The following is a 15,379-nucleotide window of genomic DNA, read 5'->3' as shown; positions in this document are numbered from 1 at the left end:
GTCAATCTCAGGAATGTCTGCCTTTGTTTTGACGGGCACGAGTACGTGCGCGCGCCCCGTAATACATTGACAAAGATGGCGGCGTCCGCCGGATCAGGTAAACCAATTCTAAATTCGCACTGGTAGGCCTACTAACGATTTCTTGACTTATTGTAAGATGTGAAAGTTCACAACTCTGCCGCGGCTACTACTAATAGTACACAGACAAACCACCATACCATCCATGTAGCATTATCAGTAACGGGACAGCGTTGAATAGAAAATGTTACCGTTGTAACGGCTAGCTTGGTACTGGTAGCCATCATCAGATTCACCACTGGCCCGCTGTGATGCAGCTGCAAGCAGCGTGTCGAAGAAACAACAATCATGTTCATGTTTGTCTCTGTGGTGTTGTTTTAAGTAGTAAGTTGACACATGCAATGTATTTGGCTCGTGTGACTGATTCCATATTCATAGATCGACTAGCTAAAGTTAGCTGGCCGAAGAAGCCGAGCCGAACACAACAACTTGCATAGTCATCATGGTATATATTTGCGAAAGAAAGCACAGAATTGGCTAGCCATCATCAGTAGTTGAACTCATAATAGGCAGAGTTAACATCCTACACTTGCTCCCAAAGCTCCGTATATGAAAACATGCACGTACACAGTCAGTGACATCGCATATTATGTTTTTGAATTTGTCCTCAAATTTTGATTTACGTTCTTTTTCTTTCTTATGTCTTGTCTGTGTTAATTACAGTTTGTTTAACATTGATTATCCATTAGTGTGGCTGCGGCATTGGCACTATCCCGTATTCATAAACACTGCTTCTGGATTGGCAATATACGCTTTGATACATGTTACGTGATTAAGTAGCTAAATATGTCATGACTCGGCTTTCACTGTCCCAATTTCCCGTGTGGTGTTACATCATTTGGCTTTTACTTCAAGCAACTGTCATTTAACTAAGCTATTTAAATCTCAAATTTGAGTGAAAACACACGCACAGTTAACTTCACAAATGGAACAAAAATAGTTTTTGGTATTTTTTTACAGCTCTATCTAGAGACACAAAAAAAGGTTAAAATACTAAATCAACTGGTTTTGTCCAGAGTTTAGTGATAAGAGGACCAACTGAAAACAAGTTGCCCCTGATTGCCAATTCAACAGTCTGGCTAATCAACTGGCAGTGTTGTACACTGTAAATGTCTGATTACTTTGCTAATTGAGTATTCTATTAGGCTGAAAATATTGATGTCTGGTCAATACTTGCAGAAAAAGCCTTTTCATTTAAATGTTACAACTTTAAAGACCCAAATTAATTAAGATCACCTGCCTCTGAGGAATAAAACGGGTTATCTAAGACCACATAATGTCAGTGTCAGTTACACATGCCCCTTTAAGTGCTGTTGGGTTAGAAAGTTATTGAAACCCAGTGAAGATATTGTCTTGGAATAATAACTATTTTTCTTAATGTTATCTTTCCGTTTCAAAATATTAATATGAATTAGTTGGAATTCACGTATATTTCTCTAGGCCATATTAACCAGACAATTAAGTATGTATGTAAATCAAGATTGGATTAAATAGATTGTGACATACATACAACCTAATAGGCTCTATGCATTGCGCGCACACTACCACATTTTGGTAAAGTGATAAATTAAGTGGCAAAGTCAGTTTGATGTTTAATGCAATCAGATTGCACTTTTCAGTTTGGGTGTATGGGCTGTCAAGGCCAGAAATTCGTTTTTTGCCACTCAGTAAGAGTCAGTAGGTGTTCCTGTAGACTAGAGTATATAGAAAGGTAGACGCCTCCTTCGGCTCTGGGGCGTGTGTATCTCGAGAGTAGGCAACATGGAGGCAAGCTTTTGCCAGCAAAATGCTTCCTGTTATGCTTTCAGTGCCATTCAAATACACAGACTGATGCCATTTTAAGGTGCTTGCTACAGTCAGAAATGACCATAGAACATCTGCGCTATAATCAAAACCATGGAGAGCGTAGATTTATTAAGTTATGAGCAACTTTAGTCGCCCGTAAACAAGGAAGTGAACGGCAGTGCGCATGTGTGAAACCGGTCTAGGATCGCTGAAGAAGGAAAGGCCAAAAAAATAAAAATCTTGATTTTTATAAAATGGTTTATTTCAATAAAAAGGATCTAAAGACGCCAATACACGTCCAAGTCACCCTGTGGTTTTGTTTCTAAAGACGTGTATATACACGTCATTAGCAAATATTTAAAAAATGTTTTTTCGTGACAGGAAATGCCAGCTTCCTTGCTCGGATTTCAGGAGGTGTATTTACAGACTATATAGCATTCAGAGATTGTGTAATAGTTGTCTGGCTATGTGAGACTATTCTGTCACTTTTCTGTGTGCATAGATCCTGTTTGTAGCTCAGCCTTCGGGCCATATGTATCAATGGTATGTATGATGCTGATGAAAAATCTACACAAATATTGGTATGTATCAGTCTCCGCCCGACAAAGCCGGATGCACCAAAAGCATGGCCCTAAAATGGCTATATGTGTTTTCTCCTTGTAATGATGTGAAGTGTTTTTCCACCCTTAAGGCATTATAGTTCCCCGTAACTTCCGGCTACTGGAAGAGCTGGAGGAGGGACAGAAGGGAGGGGGAGATGGTGTGGTGAGTTGGGGCCTGGAGGACCCGGATGACATGACCCTGACCCACTGGAACGGCATGATCATTGGACCTCCCAGGGTGAGAGCAACAGACCATACTATACAGTTCCCTACCATTACCAGTTACCACATGGCTTTTTAAGGGGCTGCTTTGGAAGAATACTGCTGCTGTTGTCCCACAAAAGACACACAACTCCAACTTTTAATGCAACCAAGAACGATGCCTATTTTCTTGTAGATCACACTGGGCTTTTCAGATCATGAAACACTTAGGAACTTAATAAAATGCATGTCTTTAAGGATGTGTGCAGCTAGTCTATTAAATTGTGGTGGTGCTGCCCATAATCATTTACTAAACAATATGATCATCATTTTATTTTATTCTGTGAAAAGACATTGTTTTGACTGCACTTTCAACTTCCTTATAGTATTCCTTGTTACTTAATTATTTTATTGCCATCTATGCTTATAAACTTAGCTAGGCTATTGGGACCTATTTATGCCAGCTATGCGTATAAGCGTAGAGTAGACAACCGTTTAATCCATATATGAACGCGCCGTCCATCTGTTTACCTTTTAGCATTGCTCCGGCTAGTATAGACCTCCTCCGTCCCCATCAGCAATTTTTAAATCCAGCTCCGTTGAGCCTCCATTATAACCCGATTTTCAAAGTGCCGTATCTCCAAAGGTTCGAGAGCTGTCCATGATGCGCCGCCGCGCACCCGACAATCGTAAATCATTTGTGTTTGTATCGCATCGCTGAACAAATGTAGCTGGTTGTACTGCTAGCTAAAGGCTGTGGGCTAATGCCAGTGGTGTTGTTCCCCTTCCGGAGGCCCACACCTTCCTGTTTAACCCGGAAAGGACAACCAGCTCCGTATAGTGGGCCTGGACGGGCGGCATATGCTGCAGTAACAGCATGCTAACACTAGGGGCAGCAAAGGAGTTAAGGAAGGACTGCTGTATTGTAACGCAGTGGCTACCTTGCGGGTGAATTTATGCAAAAAACGACCAGCCCGGGCGGCTGGCATAGCGGTGCGGGCACCGTGTGTCGCGGGTTGGAATCCCGATTCCGACTACCTTTGCTGCGTGATTATTAATCCCACTACAGCTCTACAGCTCTAGGATAGACCCGTCTGATTGGCTCCCCGGCAGGCATAGTTTTACTGAGGTTAAGGTCAGGTTAGGGCATTATTGCAAAAATCAAATAAAGGCAGAAAAAGCAAAAAGGAAATAATAATAATAATCATAAAAAGGACAAAAACAAAACTACCACCGAAGTTTTCTGAAAACCTTCAAATTCTTAGTCAAAAATTCAAAAAATAAAAATATAATTAATGAGACACAGAGGTAGCTCCCGGATTGGAAAGCATAACAATGTATAGGTTACAACAGTTCTAAATGGGCTAATAAATACTCCAGCATGTTTGATGTCAGAATGGTCGCTGGTACTACATATACCTTTCATTTGGCGAAGTTCTTTTTTTTAGCCTTCGATTTCAGCTGATAAGACATTGAGTTGTTTAGTCAGTAAAAAAAAGCATTTTAATCCATTTGATGACTAACCACTTTAAATGCATTGTGTTAATGATAAGCAGAGTACAGTGAACTTTAAACCAGCCCTTTGGTCTTTTATTATTTCAGACAATCTATGAGAACAGGATATACAGTCTGAAGGTTGAATGTGGACCCAGATATCCAGACTCTCCCCCTTTTGTTCGCTTTGTAACTAAGATCAACCTGAACGGCGTACATAGCTCCAATGGCATGGTAAGTGTTCACATCTTTTCTCTTGTTAGATGGCATCTCGATCTTCCATATTAGTTTCTATAGTTTGTATCCAGCTATCCATCCAGCATAGACGGATCAAGTGTCGATGCTCAATCTTCAATGCAGAAGAGGGTGTGCTATCATCTAGTCTAGTCTAATATCTAAATATGTACATTGTGTGCTCTGAAAATGTATCTGGGCGGTGTGTGCTCTGATCTGCCTTTCCGCTATCAACTGTGCGTACATGACATTTCCTGTGTGTGCATTACATTGCATATTTCTACAATCACACCCGTGTGAAGTGAGGGGCGCTCTGTGAAGTTAGTAGCTAGCATGAGAGCTAACATGGTCTTCGTTTCTCAGTTCTAACGTTGGACAAAAAGGTTGAAAGTAGCTCATATAGGAGCAGCAGTCGTACCCACCACTACCCAGACAGCAGAGAGCTACTAAATAATGTCTAATACAACTGATGTTATAAATCCTTTAAACCCATTATTGCAACATACCTTAGTTACTTCACCAATAACAGTGGTCCCTTATTGGCCAAGGGTTTGCACCGACAGCCGATTTGCTCGGGCACATATGACGTAAATTCTCCATTCATTGTCAATGGCATTTAATGTTTGTGTTCAGACAGAATCAAAATAAAATTCTGTGTAAAATAAAAAGTCCATTGAGAAAAGTAGTCCTCCAACCTTGGTCCTCCCTTTCTTCTCATGTCATCTCCTCTTCCCTCCCCTTCCCAGGTGGACATCCGGGCAGTGGGATCACTGGCAAAGTGGCAGCTTTCATACAGCATCTGTATAGTGCTGCAGGAGCTGAGACGACTTATGATGTGCAAAGAAAACATGAAACTTCCCCAGCCTCCAGAGGGCCAGATGTATAGCAACTGAAACAGGCCATTCAACACTGCTATTCCTCACTGTCATAAACACACACAGACACAATTGATGTGTACATTAAAACACACATGCACACAGTCATTAATACATATGCTCATCTGTCACACACACACAAACGGTGTGTGTGACACACATCCCCCTCATAAGACCTGGCCACTAGCTGTCTCAGGAGCTTCACATTGGACAGAAAAAGATGCACAAGTGAACTCCTATACCCCACAAAAATGTCCTTAGATGCTTAACCACGAAGGAAAAAAAACATCCCACTGATCTTTATTTTATTTTATTACCTTTTACCAAATTACCGTTGTATTCTGCATTCAGATTGTTAAATCTCATAAACAATATTACATTGAGTGTTCCTATCATATACGGTGCTTGATTCTGCACACCAAGGTTGCTGACAGTAACTGTACCGTACTGTGGGTGTATCCTGTTGAGTGATTCAAGACAACTTGCTGCTGTTCTCTATTCATGTAAACCCCTTGCTCTTTTGCAAGGGGATTCCATGATGTAAAGTATTCAAAGCATTCGCCATTGCACTTGATTATACCGCTTAAAGTTTACCCTTACGTGGAAAAGCGTCACCATCTTAGCAGTATTCTGAAGTGGATTCTCTGTCGAAGCAAGACATGACTTGGCTTTTCTTCCCTGGCTCGTGTTGGTCTCAAATCGAATATCCAGTGTCCGCAATCCCGATGATGTGAATTTGCTGGGCCATATTAAATGAGTGCATGTACGGTACATGGGAATAAACTACTACTATTACTACTGTTACTACTAGACATTCAGCAGCATATTATATACTGTATGTATCAACGGGGCTCGTCATCACTCATGTTCTCCAACTCGACCTCTGTGTGCCATATGGTTCATAGCGCTTTGTGATGGTGATTGATTTTTAGAAAGCTGGGTATGGGTGGGTGGGGTGGGGGATGGTTGGGGCTGTGTGTCCTTATGCTTCAAAGATCATGAGATCTAAAAGGCTCGTTTTTGTGTGCTTGGCACCTTTTCAGGATACCCACTGTATTGTGGCCTATATGGAGAGGCAGGAGCTGTTTCTTTTGTTTTTTTCGTTTTGTTTTTCGGACTGACTTGTTTATACTCCATAGGGTCATCTCTTGTACAGTGAATGCCCACTGAATGCAATGTATGGCTTTAGATGTTTATTTTATAACGGGTGGGAATCTTGTCGGGATGACGGTGACCTGTTGCATGGTTATATTTCAATTAAACGTCATTACTTTTGCACGTGTTCGTGTCGCATCTGATTCTTTAATAAGTTATAATTGTGTTGTGTACGCCTGAAGATAACTGATAGTGCTGGAGGGGTTGCTTTCAAATATTAGTTATAGTTAAACAAGGTATATACCAGTAAGATGCCTGAGGGCGACCTCGAGGTCGTGCACGCATCCGCGGTGTGCACGCATCAGCCTGGGTGACAGCAGACTTCTGGGCAAGCGCTGGCGCTTTGGAATGGGGGTCAGATCAACATAGCCGCCTGGGTGACAGCAGACTACTGGGCGAGCGCTGGTGCTTTGGCATGGGGGGTTAAGATCTTAATTTTCGGGCCGGTTGAGAACTGTAGTTTTCGCCAGCTGCCGGGCATGGCTGCACTAATAACTTTGGGGCAGGCCTGTCCAGAGTTTAAATAGACGGGTATCAGTCAAAAGGGAGACATCGAAGAGGAAGGATCAACATATGGAATGTCAGAACAGGTCAGCTCCATATACGGAGATCTAAGGGTTTGAGGTCAGATGTAGAGTTGCTGGCCAATATTGATGACATCAGGGATCTCCATATATGGGCTTAATATTGATGACATCGGGGATCTCCATCCCTGATGATGTCACATGCTCCATCCCTGATGATGTCACGTGCCTGACCATGCCCGACCAACACACTGACGAGAAATGCACGATTCCATAGTTAACTGACCTTCAGTCGCAATTATGTGCCACTGCCCAATGAAGTGCAGTATATTGCTTTTGCAATTACATCACAAAACAGCCTATAAATTAAATGCAAAAGGATGGCTTTATTATACAATGCAAGAGGGTACTGTAGGCCAAATGTAATGGAGAAGAACAACTATTATTGCTATTAAAATGATCATTTAGCAGCCTAGATACTGGAACTTATATTGGTACATGGTGTAGATTTAGGAAAGTCGAATTAAAGTAATGGTTGGTAGACAAACAATATCTATTACTGTGCGTGAATTGGTTGGAAGCACAAGGTTGAATTTCTGATTTTTGTTCTACTTGACATAGTAACTGTTATTACCCACATTTTCAAAATACTGCATTCTAGATGTAATAGCTTACTAACTAGTAAAGCATTATTTATTTATTATTTAATGCGTTTACCACCAACAGTGCTGACGCAGGACAGGCAAGATCTTATGGAATATGGTTGAGAATAATAGGCTAGTCCATTGAGCAAATGGAGTCACTGATGTACAGGATAGTTTTACAGTTTCAAATGCACATTATTAATTCATAGTTGAAAGTAAATATGTTCCAAACATATTGGGTAATGCTAATCAATAGTCCTGTCCAAATGTACAGAACAAGGAGAAGAATGTCTTACTGTGTTTGTTCTCTGACTTGACAGTCATCACCGATACTGAACAATATCACTGTTAGCCGTAACAAATGCCTATTCCCATGTAAGGTGAGGAAGCACTTTCTATGTTGAGGTTGATGCATGCTGGGACAAAGAAATTAATGTTTTTCATTCTGGGAAAATGAATAAATGAATTAATAAATATATTCCCCACCCATTTTAATGCCTCGAACCTTTAACCCATTAAACCCAGGAAAGCATCTGTGCCATTTTAGATTCTAACCATTATATTATACTTTGGCAATTAAAAAATCATGAAGATTTGTGCAAATCTTTGAATTTAGTATATCATTTTTAAAGAAAACATTTAACTAAAATCTTCTGGTGGGTCCCTGGAACATAATATTTTGAGATGGGGATCGGCTAAATGCGACATCATTTTGGGGGTTTCCTTGACATGAAAACTAATATAGCAACATACGTTCTTCAGAAGAAAACGATTAGTATTTAGAAAACATTTGTAGATCTTGCAGATCTTAATGGGCTAAAAGTGTTGAATAGCTCTATTCCGACAATAATTCCCACAGAGTATTGGTTCTCTATCTGTCCTGCTCTGTAGTAAACAGAAAATAAATAAAGTACAGAAAATATATGTTCAGGTCGGGATACCAGGAAAAGCAAGTAAATTGAAAGTGATGGAACAAATAAACGAGCCAACAAAATTGGAACACAAGCTGATAAATGATCTTTTTTCTCTTCCCATATAAAATGTGTAACCCCATTTCTGTTCTGAGGATGTGGTGCATCCGGCTTTGTGACTGCACATATTTCTACAGGCTGTGGCAATAGAGTTATATGGAGACGTGGAGACCCTATTAGAATATATTGATTTTACTTTTTTCCCCCTTTTTTTAAAGATATTTTTGGGGCTTTTTTTCTGAGTGTACAGTAAGTTGACAGGGGGGGGGGAGAGATGGAGAGTGACACGCAGCAAAGGTCGTCGGGATCGGGACTCAAACCTGCAACACGCTGTCAGGCTTAGCAGCCTAGGTGCCCGGACGGCTAGGCCAGCCCGGGCCATATTGCTTTAACTTCTTGACAATAAACCTTTTGTTTTAACCAAAAAATACCACTTTAATATGAATAGTTCTAATGTGACAGCTGCTGAGCTTAAATCTAGTAGAAAGTCGTTAGTAAATCATTACAGTTTGTCCTCTTTAATGCCCCAAATTTCTTATGGAGCTTAATCTTAAAGCCCCCTTTCTAGAGCACTATTTTTTATGCAAAAAGAAAGCACCCCTATCCCTATGAACTATCACTCTTAAACAGTGCAATGTTTTCTTCTCAATGCATTCGAGCTTTCGAGGCCAAATGGAGAGTAGCCTAAGTAGCAGTAGAGTCCTCAGTCATTCAGGGCAGGAAGCATGTCTGCCCAATGCAGTAAGCCAATCCTCCACCATGTTTCTGGAGTGAAGGCAAGGTATGGCTCTATGGGGAGGCTGAAGCAGAGTCCCCGTTCAACAGCTGTTGCTGCTTCCCTTTTTTGCCTGAACTATCCTCTCCTCTTCTGCAGAGAAAACGGGACAAAGACGGGCACGTGACCAAGGCCTGAGGGAGAGAAACCCAGCAAATCCATCACAGTGAAAGAGACAGCTGCATGGGCCCCCCTTTAGTCTTCCATACAACATATAGCAAAGCTCTCCTGGTCCTCCCAGGACTTCCAAAAACAAAGTATATACAGTAAATTCACAATACAATTCAAGTAACATGCACAGTATAACAGTAAGATGCTGCAGAGGAATACATCTTTATTGCAAATGCTATGAACAACAATCGACAAATTCACTCCATGTCTTTTCAGATCAATTGGATGTCAATCCGTTCATTAACTATGATTACCTTCAATGTGAATGCACTAAAAGTTCCATCTCCAATGACCCAACCAGCCTTATAGAAAGAAGAATGTGTGTGTTAAGCCCTAAATCAAATTAGCAAGCTTTCAATCACTGTAATTGTATAATACTGTGATGGAGCACTATATTGGCCTCACTGTATACAGTAAAAGGAAAGAATATCTCTCAATCAGAATAATTGTATGCAGATAAGAAGATAACCCTGTTATCCATAGCCCCTGTGTGTGTGACACATAGTGTGTGTGTGTGTGTGTGTGTGTGTGTGTGTGTGTGTGTGTGTGTGTGTGTGTGTGTGTGTGTGTGTGTGTGTGTGTGTGTGTGTGTGTGTGTGTGGCTGCGTGCGTGCGTGGGGCACAAAGACCAAGCATATGTTGTTTTTTTAAACTATCTGGTCCATTTGTTTGTCTCTTTATCCCATTTATGAGAGTGCATGTACTTTTAAATGAATCCCTCAGTAATATTGTTAATAATCTTATTCCATCAGCAACTGTATCATGACAAAACTGTCATTCCTGTTTTTACATGAAAATAATCAAGGGCTTTCACGTTTGCTGTAAATTTGATGTGTTCATTATCCGGATAGACCAAAGGCCCTGATTATCATATGAAATATCTGTAGTCACAGGCCATCTCCATAATTAACTCCACAGCCTGATTGCACTCTATTTGTTGTATTCAGATGTAAAAGGCAGAATGAGTATGGACCAGTTGTGGGAGGTGTCAGATGGTCACTGACACACACACACTCCCACATCCATTCTCCTACCCGACCCGGTGTGTGTACTGGTCTGAGTGGCAGTTTGGAGGAGCCCATCTGCTCACTGGGTCAATAAAACTCTCACACACACATTTTCTCAAAGAGTGAGAAGGGTGAGAATGCCAATTAGCTAAGTGCGACAGATTTTGACAGTATTCATTTGCATTCTTTATGGCCCTCACATGATTGGAATATTCTGAGCATAATCATTTTTTTTTTGGTCTAACGTGACTCAGATATAAAAGAACAATTGATATGCCATTATTCATATACACGCACACAAAGCTCATATAATACTGTTAACCAGGCCTAATTAGGACAACTCCCTTATCAAGAGGGTATTTGTCATTACTCATATACAATTGAGAAGAGCACACTTTGTGCGCGCACAGCTTTGTGCGTGGTTCGGTTGGCCAAGTCATAGACCGTGACGTATGCGGAAGTACCGTTATGTGGCCTGTGCTTTGTAGCCAACTGGCCATGATACGTCACTGACTTTACCTGCAGCTTTGTGGGTATTCGCAGTTTCCCTTTCCGTGATGCGATAGACCGCTTACAGAGCGCCCACACAACCTTCCCAGCATGAAAAAAAACCCAGTGGCCAAAGATACATCGCTGTCTGCCTTTGTTCAAAATGTAGATTCAAAATGTGTGTGTGTCAAACTCAGATCGCAGGGCCACATAGACGCGTGGCGTCAGACGTGAGCGCGCCGCAGGCACAAGCTTTCTGTTGTACAGGTACAAGCAGCAAAGTTACGCATGGTCCATACATTATGTATCCAGATTAATTATAGTCCTAATTATTTGCCACATGATTGTGTGTGTGTGTGTGTGTGTGTGTGTGTGTGTGTGTGTGTGTGTGTGTGTGTGTGTGTGTGTGTGTGCGTGCGTGCGTGCGTGCGTGCGTGCGTGCGCGCATATGGTATGGTATGCATGGACACATTCAAAAATAACACCAGATTTAGTTCAGTACATTTCAACATCTCCCATCTCTGGCCTTCTCATGTGGCTATGCTCCACCACTGAACTGAGGCACATTGTCCAGTATTTCCCCCATTCCATTCTTTAACAAAATGGCTGATGAAGCAGAATTGGCGTGTTGGGAAATGGCGAGTAGTTGTGGTGCGGTCACCCTGGGGGACAGTAAATTTCCCTCTGCCTGTGTTTCAGCGTCTGCGACCTCCAAGCTTGGCCAGGCTCTGCAGAAAGCCCCAGCTGAGGGGCTGCTGCCACGCGCATGGCTAAGGTGACGGAATTCAGCCCGACTCCCCCTTCTTACGCACAGCCTCACGCCCTTTATGAAACCTCAGCAGATGGCCAGGAGACAAAGAGTGTAAGGGTGAGAAGCCCCCCTTTCTCCATCTTTTCCCCATGACCCCCATCTCATCCAACACTACTCCACTACAAGCACCCAGTCAGTAGTTTCAGCTTTACAGCTGGCCCCTATCACACCCATTGTAGCCTCTTTCTCAAACACCCCCCCACCCCCCCACCATTATTATCATCACTGACCCCAACCAACCCCCACTATCCTGCAGCTCAGGCTCGCCACGTGCTTCTCAATTAAGTCAAAGCGACGGTACTTTAGCCCCTTTTCCTGCGCATGCAGATGCAACGATTACTCTCTGATATTCCATTTCTGCCAAATGAGCTTTTTTAATGCGGACATTAGCCAAACTGTTCCCAGTGTCCTTTTCAGCGGAGAGCTCCCATTTGGGGCCCTTCGGCAGGTAATTCTCCTTTTGACAGAGCAATTGAACTGGACAGCGCTGAAGGGCTATTTGGCAAAGAGCCATTTAGTGTAAGTGCTCTCAAGGCCAACGAATGACACTTGTAGAGACAATGTCACCCCCAGTGACACCATCAGTTGATTGTATATTGAATAGGAATGGTGGTGATGTACGCCCGGGCGAAATGTATGCAGTATTATTGGCAGGAAGAAGTCCAAGGCAAGTGTCCCAGGGAAAGTTAATTCACTCGGGTGCAATGGAGGTCTCTATCAATATCATGTGCCAAGGACAGCAGGACAGGGACTTTTAGCTGATAAACTGTGTTATTTCACTAATGTGCAAGTCGCAGTGGTACACTGGTACCACAGGTTGTGTAAGGGACAGTGTTCCAAACCCAAAGTCATATAATGAATGGTCTAAACATGCTCAGGGTTGCAAATGTAGGCTTCTGCAATGGAATAACAATGGATTTTATTTATAATGCACTTTACATTCCACGGAATCTCAAAGTGCAAATACAATAGGCAAATGTATAAAAGAGGAAACATCACACGATTTATAACAGTGGTCCTCAAAGTGCGATCCTGAGGGGGTTCCAAGGGGTCCCCAGCAAAATAAGGAAAAGTTCAAACAGGACAACCTTCCCCAATAGTCTATGTACAAGCTCACTACACGTTACATGATTGCGTCACGACATTTTCTCTCATGGCAATCTCTGGCACAAAATCTTTTCACATGGCCATATATCAATTTGGGGTCTGTGACGTGATTTATTAGATATTTGAGAGCTTTAAAATGAACACAGATGAATGCAATGTGTGCTTTGTGTTTTGGTCAAGTGTATTTAATGTATAGATAGTTGCTTTTGCAATGCCTCTTTGTACTGCACGTGTTGTCCTATTGTCAGTCTCACAGTGTCATCCACGACCCAGCATGTCATTGTACCCCTATCACTATCAACCATCATATTCCACCTCCAATACCTCTCTGGCCTTTCCAATTTCCAACAGCATCTCTAGCTCGCGCCTGGTTGTTCCCCCGAGACCCCTGACACACACACACACACACACACACACACACACACACACACACACACACACACACACACACACACACACACACACACACACACACACACACACACACACACACACACACACACACACACACACACACACACACACACACACACACACACACACACAGGCCATGCACAAGGAGAGTGTGCAGGGAGGGAGGGACACATTTGATTGATGACCCCTAAAATGGAAAGGATAGAGATGGACAGATTCCTTTTATCAGGATTGAGGGCTGACTAGATTAAAATGTAGTTGTACAGCCCCCCCTTTTTGCATCCCTGGCTGTTACCTCCCTCAAACCCCCCTCCCCTCCAACATCTCCTGTCATTCACCACACCACACCTGACGGCTCAGAGTTTTTCCTCATCTCCTTGGCTAACCTGTCACCTCACCTTCTCATTTGAGTTGACATGGTGTGGACATGGTTGATTCTGCAAGACTTAACCAGCCACCTCTAGATTGATCTGTTCCTTTTTCCTTTTTTTTGCCCCTACCGAAGTGCGTGCAGGGAACTCCTCAGCGGGCCACTCATAGCACCATTTTCACGAGGCTCAATATGAAATGAATATATGAAATGTGTGCTTTTCTACAACCAACCACCATTGCATCTGAAAAAACACGCCTATTGAAGTGGGGAATTTCTCTTTTTCTCATTTAGTGACTACTGATTAAAAGAAGAAGGGATACAAAGACAATCACTCTCATTCACTGGCTTGCAGCTGCTTCATTGTCAGCCCGTAGAGAGGGAGAGGGAGAGAAAGATTTCAGTGGAGGCACTGAAAAGATATTGCAGTGAAAAGGACTTGCATTTGTTTTATCAGAGGGCTCTCTAATGACTGGATGTGATTAGCACAAATTATCTCACTTATCACAACTAAACAGGACTTGATAGCTCATCTGTGTCTGCTTTCATCTGCAGCTCTACCCACTATGCATTTAATCAGATTCAGCATGCTACAGGGTACATTGAATCAGTGTCACTTAGTGTACATTAGCTAATGCTTTTGATAGGGATTGCAATTAGTGCTTAGATCGGGCCCCCCAAACCCAAGCCTAGTACTTTAGGGTATAGTTTTATACCCTGGGGCGCAACCTGGACTATAGCCCAGAATATACAGTACCTTGGGGTATAAAATAGGCTATCCCCACTTTAACTTTAGTTTGACAGGGGGTGTATTTTGTGCTGTTACACATACACAACTTGTACTGGCCTGTTGCTGCCTGGTTTAAATCCAGAATGTTCTTAGTAAGACAGCTGTTTTTATGTGCATAAAGTGCCTGTCAATCACAGTGATTGATTCATACAGTCTTATATAACATTCTGGTTAACACAAAAAATGTTTATTCCTCACCCTAATTATAAAAAAAATCACAGCCATGTGAAGCTAGGGGCGCTCTTATCATCATACATCATCTCATTCCGGCCAATGAGAATTTGCGTCCTCACCTTCGTCTTCAATGTCTGTGTTTACTGTTTACGCACTGTTTGTGTTTACACTCAAAACTGGCCATTCATTGTCAATGTTCGTGTTAGGACAATGTTTGTGTTTACACAAACCCTCAAAGCTGGACAAAATCACACTTGTGTGAAATGAGGGGCACCTACATGACGTCTCACAACGACAACGTCAATGTTTGTTTAAACAGGTATCAGTCAAAAGGGAGACATCGAAAAGGAAGGATGGATGGGGAACGACATCTGACATATATCCATATACTAATATTGATGACATCAGGTATCTCCATCTCTCTCTCTCCATATATGGGCTTAATTGTGACAGCAGGTCGCATTTATTATGACATCAGGGATCTCCATCCCTGATGATGTCATGCGATGTCAACGAGACCTGGGCACCATATACAGTATGGGGCTTTCCCCATGTATGGGGATTTTGAGTGATACACTGACTGACTGATGGGAAATGCATGATTCCATAGTTAACTGTGATCTTTGCGGCAACCACCGTGGTTATCATGAGACTGTCACAATATGATCATATATTGGCATTCCCATATATGGGCTTAATATTGATCAC

The 15,379-nt window shown here is 42.2% G+C and overlaps 1 protein-coding gene across 2 annotated transcripts; it reads left to right on the top strand.

The window, feature by feature from the left end:
* On the top strand, positions 1-6,547 carry ube2v1 (ubiquitin-conjugating enzyme E2 variant 1). 2 transcript variants are annotated; one of them, XM_079510259.1, is made up of 4 exons: positions 1-97; positions 2,555-2,703; positions 4,269-4,394; positions 5,141-6,547. In XM_079510259.1, the coding sequence occupies exons 1-4, from the start codon at positions 76-78 to the stop codon at positions 5,285-5,287; spliced, it is 444 nt and encodes a 147-aa protein (XP_079366385.1). In that variant the 5' UTR covers positions 1-75; the 3' UTR covers positions 5,288-6,547. The 2 variants fall into 2 exon arrangements, with proteins under 2 accessions (XP_079366385.1, XP_079366384.1); XM_079510258.1 differs by lacking the exon at positions 1-97 and adding an exon at positions 155-402.
* The last annotated feature ends 8,832 nt before the right edge of the window (positions 6,548-15,379 follow it).

The sequence above is a fragment of the Electrona antarctica genome (genome assembly GCF_951216825.1).
Source record: "Electrona antarctica genome assembly, chromosome: 9".
Taxonomy (NCBI): domain Eukaryota; kingdom Metazoa; phylum Chordata; class Actinopteri; order Myctophiformes; family Myctophidae; genus Electrona; species Electrona antarctica.
This window is presented reverse-complemented; position numbering and strand designations above follow the sequence as displayed.